The sequence below is a fragment of the Silurus meridionalis genome, chromosome 23 (assembly GCF_014805685.1).
Source record: "Silurus meridionalis isolate SWU-2019-XX chromosome 23, ASM1480568v1, whole genome shotgun sequence".
Lineage (NCBI taxonomy): Eukaryota > Metazoa > Chordata > Actinopteri > Siluriformes > Siluridae > Silurus > Silurus meridionalis.
In genome coordinates, this window is record NC_060906.1 from 6,513,767 (window position 1) to 6,521,800 (window position 8,034).

The 8,034-nt window shown below is 38.8% G+C and overlaps 1 protein-coding gene across 1 annotated transcript; it reads left to right on the forward strand.

The window, feature by feature from the left end:
- Positions 1-175: 175 nt before the first annotated feature.
- On the forward strand, positions 176-4,293 carry ptgs2b (prostaglandin-endoperoxide synthase 2b). The gene is made up of 10 exons (XM_046836685.1): positions 176-336; positions 511-627; positions 717-860; positions 949-1,092; positions 1,337-1,518; positions 1,639-1,722; positions 1,914-2,160; positions 2,386-2,672; positions 3,045-3,192; positions 3,727-4,293. Exons 1-10 carry the CDS (start codon positions 276-278, stop codon positions 4,137-4,139), a joined length of 1,827 nt encoding a protein of 608 aa, XP_046692641.1. The 5' UTR covers positions 176-275; the 3' UTR covers positions 4,140-4,293.
- The last annotated feature ends 3,741 nt before the right edge of the window (positions 4,294-8,034 follow it).

An 8,034-nucleotide genomic window follows, 5' to 3' on the forward strand; every position in this document is an offset into this window, starting at 1 on the left:
TGGTTTACTTCTTTATGTAAGTATGTATTTATTTATTTATTTTTAACTGTACAGATCTTTTTGGACATGATCTGTATGAGGTTGCTCCCTCCCTCCCTTCCTCCCTCCCTTCCAGTGTGTACAGTGTGGAGTGCGCTTATAATGTGAGCAAGCAGGTAGTTGAGTTTTCTTGTACGTCACTTGAGGTATAAAAGCTACTGCTTACTCAATCCAGTTCATTCACTCAAAGCTCGCGAGGAAACAAACACAAGCTCGAGGCACTTGAAAGCGGAGGCATGTGCACTACAAATCTGTTTCTCCTTTTATCCCTAGGCTTCTTCCTGACTTGTGAAGGAGGTGAGATTTTCACATGAAACTATCAAATCTTATTTTCATTCTAGACCCTAATCTGATTCATGTAAAGTTAAAAATACAAATAATTGCTTGACTACTACTGCTCAATCACTTTAATGTATCAGTGCTGTGTGCTCCTGTGCCAATAACCTGTATTTCTCTATTAAACATGTACAGCTGACCCTTGTTGCTCGCAGCCATGTCAGAACCGTGGTGTGTGTACAGCTCTCGGTCAAGACTCTTACGAATGCGACTGCACCCGGACTGGATATTATGGACAAAACTGCACTACCCGTAAGTAGAAACGATTTGTAGGATTGAACACGAAATATTAGTGGAAAAATTCATCAGCCGCTCTCTAATCTCACTGTTTTTCTCCCTAGCCGAGTTCTTCACATGGCTAAAAGTGTCGCTGAAACCAACACCGAACACAGTGCACTACATCCTCACACATTTTCGAGCTTTCTGGAACATCATTAACAACATTCCAGTTCTGCGGGACTCTGTCATGCGTTATGTCTTAACATGTAAGTTGTAACCAAAACACTGATAGTCGAAGAGTTAATAACTTGACTTAATGACTTAACTCAATAACGGTCTTATGTCTTCAATCAGCACGATCCCATTTGATCGAAAGTCCTCCAACCTTTAACGCTGACTACGGTTACAAGAGCTGGGAAGCCTATTCCAACCTGTCCTATTTCACACGAACTTTACCTCCTGTTCCGCACGATTGCCCAACACCTATGGGAGTTGCAGGTGAGTGTCACTATGAAAAACCAGTTCTTTGGCATATTTTGTGGCATCTTCAGCCGCTTTATATAAGTGTTACATCACCGTATGACAAAAAAAGGCTGCATGCCCGAATGTGTGAAAGGAGCTTAGAAAAGCTTAGAGGTTAGCTTTTTACATATAAGAGGAAAAATATGCCTAGATTTCAAAATATTTTTTCTAACATGTATGTTTATGGCCTTACTAATATAACATGCCTTGTTTATTTCAGGTAAAAAAGAGCTACCTGATGTGAGCGTGGTGGTGCAGAAGTTCTTGGTCAGGAGGAAGTTTATCCCTGACCCACAGCGCACCAGTCTCATGTTTGCCTTCTTTGCTCAGCACTTCACGCACCAGTTCTTCAAAACTGACATGAAGCGAGGCCCAGCCTTCACTAAGGCCAAGAACCATGGCGTGAGTTTCGAAATCCTTCAGTTCACTGTTCAGTGAAATGCTTTAACGTTTCACAGCATCAATTTGTCATGTGATAAAACCATATTCATCTCCCATAACCGTATATATAAAATTCTTTAGGTTGATCTGAGTCACATTTATGGGGAAGACCTGGAACGTCAACATAAGCTTAGGCTATTTAAGGATGGCAAGCTTCAATTTCAGGTAGATATCAGGTTTTGCTTTTAGGAAATGAATCAAAATGACCATTATCAGTCTCAATGACACTCATGTTAATTATTGAAGAAATGTTTTTTCTAGTATTTGCCATTGAATTCCCTTTGACTAGATCACCGTCTTAATTTGTTTTACTTTAAAGTGGAGAAATTAAAGTTTTCTGGTCTGGTTTCTTTTAGGTCCTGGATGGTGAGGTTTATCCTCCTTCAGTCAGTGACGTCCAGGTGGACATGCACTACCCACCTCATGTTCCTGAGTCTCATCGCTTTGCTGTAGGCCACGAAGCCTTTGGTCTGGTCCCAGGCCTCATGATGTATGCTACCATCTGGCTCCGGGAACACAATCGGGTGTGCGACGTTCTTAAGCAGGAGCATCCGTATTGGGATGATGAAAGACTCTTTCAGACCGCAAGACTTATCTTGATTGGTGAGGGAACTAAAATATTCAAAGAGATGATAGTAATGTGTTTTAGGTTTTAGGTTACAGCCAAAAGTAAATGTTTGTGGAAGTTTTTTTTAGCATTTTTTTAAAAATATTTAATTCCCTTTTTGCCATCAAAGTATATATTGCTCCAGAAATTGATATCGCCATTCACATCATTCAACATTACTATCCTTTACCAAGATTTTCATGTCATTTTTGTTTCTGTAGGTGAGACCATCAAGATAGTAATTGAGGAATATGTGCAGCACCTGAGTGGTTACCACTTGAAACTTAAATTTGATCCTGAGCTCCTCTTCAACCAGCGTTTCCAGTACCAGAACCGGATCTCCTCCGAGTTTAATACCCTTTACCACTGGCACCCACTTATGCCAGATGACTTCCACATCGAGGGTGAAGTCTACAGCTATAAGCAGTTCCTCTACAACACCTCAATTGTGACAGACCATGGAATAAGCAACCTGGTGGATTCGTTCTCCAAGCAGATAGCCGGCAGGGTAAGAAGAGATTATACAGAATACATTATGTAGATATATTAAGATTGCATTACAGAATATGCAGGTTTTGGTGGGTTTCATGTGAAAAGTCTGGGCCAGGTTTATGTAGGTTTGACATAACATTGACAGATATGACTACATATTGGAATTGCCTTGTACTACACAATAGAAACAAAATGTATTGTAATCTACAAAGACATAGAAATGACTATGAGGGAGTTTTGTGTGGGGGTTTTGTTATTATATTCTTTGGGTTTGTGTAATAATGCTTTTGGTTAGTTGTAATGTGTTATTTTTATGATTAGCAATATACTATCCATGGGTTTAATAAGACAGTATCGAGATTTAACATATTTCTTTATTGTTCTGTAGGTCGCAGGTGGTCACAACGTCCCACCTGCACTGGCAATGGTGGCGAAGAAGTCGATCGAGAACAGCAGATTGATGCGCTACCAGTCTTTCAATGCTTACAGGAAACGCTTCAACATGAAGCCCTATACCTCCTTCGAAGAGCTGACAGGTGAGAAGAAAATGCACCACAATACAACTCGTATGTTCACGTATAAATGAATCAGAAAAAATTATTCCAGCCATATAAATCCTTTAGTAACTTTTAGTCCAAAGAGATTTGAGTTATTGGAGTGAATTGAGTCTAATGATGGATGTGGCCCGAGTGCCTGAGTGGATAATTAAGCTTTTCCAAACAGCAGTCTGGCAATCACAGTGTAAACTGGCAAATTTGCTTCACCTGTGTAGTCTTGCCTGGAGTCCAAACACTCTTCTGTCATTATGCAGATTGTAGATGTTGACATACACGTTGTAATTCGGATTAAAAGGCTTAAATCATCTAATGGATACACTTGTAGATGACGACTCGATATTTAACACTTTAACTCTCAGCCTGTTTGCCACTCATACATATTAATAATTGGTGTCAGTGCACAGTTAATTTAATGATACAACTAATAGTAATGTTATTTCTAGGGGAAGTGCAGTATACCTTTAAGTACATAATCAGGAAGACTAACAAACCTTTGAAACTTTAACACCTCAGGTGAAAAGAAGATGGCAGCAGAGCTGGAGGAACTGTATGGCGATGTAGATGCTATGGAGCTCTACGCCGGCCTTCTGATTGAAAAACCCCGGCCCAATGCCATTTTTTCCGAAACTATGGTGGAGATGGGTGCTCCTTACTCGCTGAAAGGCCTCATGGGAAACCCCATCTGCTCCCCTGAGTACTGGAAGCCCAGCACGTTTGGTGGCAAAGTTGGCTTCGATATCATCAACACGGCCTCACTTCAGAAGCTGGTATGCCGTAACGTCAAGGGCCCTTGTCCTGTTGCATCTTTTCATGTGCCCAATGTAAAGGACTCGGTATTGACGACGATCAACGCGAGCGCGGCGCACTCGGGTACAAACGATGTCAACCCAACCATTCTGCTTAAAGAGCGGAGTTCCGAGCTCTGAAAAACACTACTGTGATAGATTTTTGGACTCTTACTATTAGTTTTTATTTATTTATTTATTTATGACGTATTTATTTTATTTATGTATTTGAAATGTTCTATTTTTATTGTATAGAAATGCTGTAAATTCTTGTAAATCTTTTTCTTTTTTGTGTGTGTGTATGTGTGTGTGTATGTTTGTGTGTGTGTGTGTGTGTATGTTTGTGTGTGTGTGTGTGTGTGTATATATATATATATATATATATATATATATATATATATATATATATATATAATTTGTATTTATAGGTGATAAAAGGGTGAAGCGGTATTTTAGTGGTTAAGATGTTAGACTTCTGATCAGAAGGTCATGAGTTAAAAATCCCATCACCACTATGCTGCCACTGATAGCCCTTGAGCGAGGCCCTTAACCCCCAACTGCTCATTTGCCAAATGCCATAAATGTAAATCTAAATGTAAATTCGTGGACATGGACACTGGTAATAAAACACATCATGGCACAGATAGAATATTGCACAAGCTTATTGGTCAGAAAGAAACGATGCCCATTACCAGGTTTATGAAGGGAAAAAACGTGTCAGGTCCTGTCATGTGAAAAGGAGGTCTTCTGGTATTACAATGATTTGAATGTCTGCTGCCTACGAGGAGCCTTTAAGCTGGTTTAAATATATTCTACAGTCTTATCAGGGTTGAGGTTCCCAGAATGTTCCTAAAGTGTTTTCTTCGCTTTGTGGAAACCTGTACCCAGGTCATCACTAAATACAAAACCACAGCATGCTGGTTTTGCGGTGGTGAGGACAGACTCAAAGCTGGCTGTGTAGTTTAAGGTCTATTTATATTGTAAAATATAAAGTATTTTGTATTTGTGATTCCAAATGTTAACATTGTTGCCACTATTTACACTGTTTGTTTTTTTAAATGGAAATAATACTTGAATGACTCTAGTTTACAATTTCTTATATCTAAACGCTTATTTTGCATTTTTACAGCATTTTTTCCTAATTTATTTGTTTCTAGTTTTTCTTTTTTCCTAAATGACATGATAGTTGATCTCCAGTAATAGACAACTATGCAAAAGACAACAAAAAGTCTTGTAAAAAAAAATTATAATAATCACCTCTGCTATGATAGGGAAATGTTATTTTCTGTTGCAGTACGTGGTGCTTTACGGTGATCTTTACAAAAACATTTTGTCACATACACGTCTATCAAATGTTTTTCAAACATGTAAATCCTGCTAATATCCTCTTCTCTTTAAAGTAAAAGATTGAGTACATTTTAATGATACAGTGCATAATGTCAGTACAACAGACTGTACACAGGATTATTTTCCACTCTTATGTATGATATGAAAATGAAATGCAGACATTTTGAAATATTTTACCCAGAATGTTTTTTTTCATACTCACATACAGCTCATAAAGTATAAATCCTAAAAGATTTGAACATTGAGGAGAATGAGATATTAAATAACAAATATCTTTTGATCTAATGGGGTTTAAATGAAAATAACATTTCCCTATCATAATTTTATGTTTCCCTGGAATGTCTGCTTGTAATAAGCTCTCCTTAAAAAAGATCAGTACTTTTCACATTACACATTTATGTCTGTTCAAAAGCTAAACTTTATCTTAAGCAGGATCTTTTACTCTTACTGGAGTCATATTTAAGCAGGGGAAGTCCTTGCACTCTAGAAGAGAAATGGTGGTCTGATTAACTAGAAGTTCTTAGTAGGAAAATGAGAAATGAAGAAGAGACGAAGATCTGCACATTTATCCCTAAACAGTTCCTGTGTACTCCCCTGTGAGTGGTTGAACAGTATTGTATTGTTCCCTCTATTTGAATATATTCACACATACAGTATTCTCAATACATATTGACCAAATGAGTCTTATGCTTATTAAAACCCTCAGGAAAGTAATTGAATAACGTATGAAGCAGTGTTTGAGTGATGCGTTCTGACTGTCTGACACTCAGGGTATTTCTCAAGCTGCTGTTCACTTGTTAAGTCACAATCTATTGACCCCTGGAGCTTTGAGGCCCTGCTTCCACCTGGTACAATGATCACCTGGAGTGACCTGATCACTAGGACTCACAGTCATTCAAACACCTGGCATTCTGACTGCGTCTACTATGACTTTTAATACACTGTTTCTGCTGAAGAAAGGGTTTCATTCACTGTTCATGACAACTGCTTCAGTTTCTTGGAATCAACTGTATGTACATGTACAGGATTTTTCAAATGCTTCACTCACATGATCTGGTAATGAAAACTTTCTTTCGGCTCCTCCCATTAGGGGTCGCCACAGCAGACCATCCACATGTTTGATTTGGCACATGTTTTACGCTGGATGCCCTTCCTAACACAACCCTCCTTATTTATCCAGGCTTGGGACCGGAACTAAGGCTTGTGCAACCTTAATGGCTGGGGTTGGTTTCCTGACCGGGGATCGAACCCGGGCCGCAGGGGTGAGAGCGCCGCATCCTAACCACTAGACCACCAGGGAACCTTATGATCTGGTAATGAAAGGCAGAATAAATTGACTCAGGAAATTAGGAGAAGCAGCTGCTTTTGGGAGAACGCTAGAGGTGAGCACTGGAAGTGCAGGGTATAGCTATATCCAGGCGATAGTGAGAGTTATTTATTCATTTTCTATTACAATGTTTTTTTCCCAGATCAGCTCTCCAGTCTATTCTGGGTACAATGGGCAAGGAATGTTTTCGGGAAGGTGAAAGGAACATTTTCTGCTGACCCTTTGTGATGCACTCAGGCTTATTCCAGCAATTAAACACAAAACTCCAATCCAGTCAGCCATTAGTGTTTAATTAGTGTGAAAAATGTGTGTGTGAGTGAACGATGACGTAATACATGTTTCAGTTAGACCAGTATTGTATCTGCTTTCTGTTGCTCAATAGTGCTCGCTGGCGACCGAACAGAGGAAGAAAGAAATGTGCCATTGCACAACTAGCAACTGGTCACCCCAGGCACGTCTGACAAACATCTTTACCACTAGAAATAATATAAAAACTATTTTTAGTTCAGTAATACAGAAAGAATGGAAGAATGAAAGAATTTACATAACATTTGTTGATATTTGGTGGTTTGATTTTTACATTAATGGGATTAAGTGGCTCTCATCCTTATCGAGAGCCACTTACAATGACTTACAAATACGCAGGGTCATCCATGATACAGCACCAAGGGCCCAACAGTGGCACCTTGGTGCTAAAGGGACTTGAACCCCAAACCTTCCAATCAGTAACCCATAACCTTAATCAAAAAGCTATGGAGCTATTTTTAAAATTCTAATCTCTTGGAGTAGCCTTCCAACAAAGATCTCACAACATTTTGCTGGACTTTCTGCTTGTTTTTAAACTTAAACAGTTTTGTGGGCATTTTTCTCCTGAGATTGAGGTCAAGGGGAGTGTTTTACCTGTTTCTTTAAGCAATAATTGTTACCATATTAGCTATGTTTTAACAATCCGGCTGGAGTTTTGAAGCTTTTCTTAATTATCATCATTCCTGATGTTGGCAATGGACTGAAATCCAACCCTCTACCTCTTTCAACCCATGTTGATAGAGCTTTCTTAAGAATGGATGCAAATATTTTGGCCCTGATGCCTAAAGCTTTTTCCCCATTCCCTTTGTTTGTTGTATTGGGCTTCCTGGATATTTCATTTGCGTTTATTCTCTGAATGATTTTCATATTTGTCTACAGTTGCTTGTAATGATGCTCTCAGTGCTTTCAGTTCAATGGAAATTGCTTTTAGACACAATATAACAGATTACATTTTTTTGGAATGAAGAAAAAGGTCTATCCATTTACAGACACAGGTGCACTTCCAATGAATGGCTAATTAAAGCAAGACACACTTAATTTGGTGCATGTAAACTT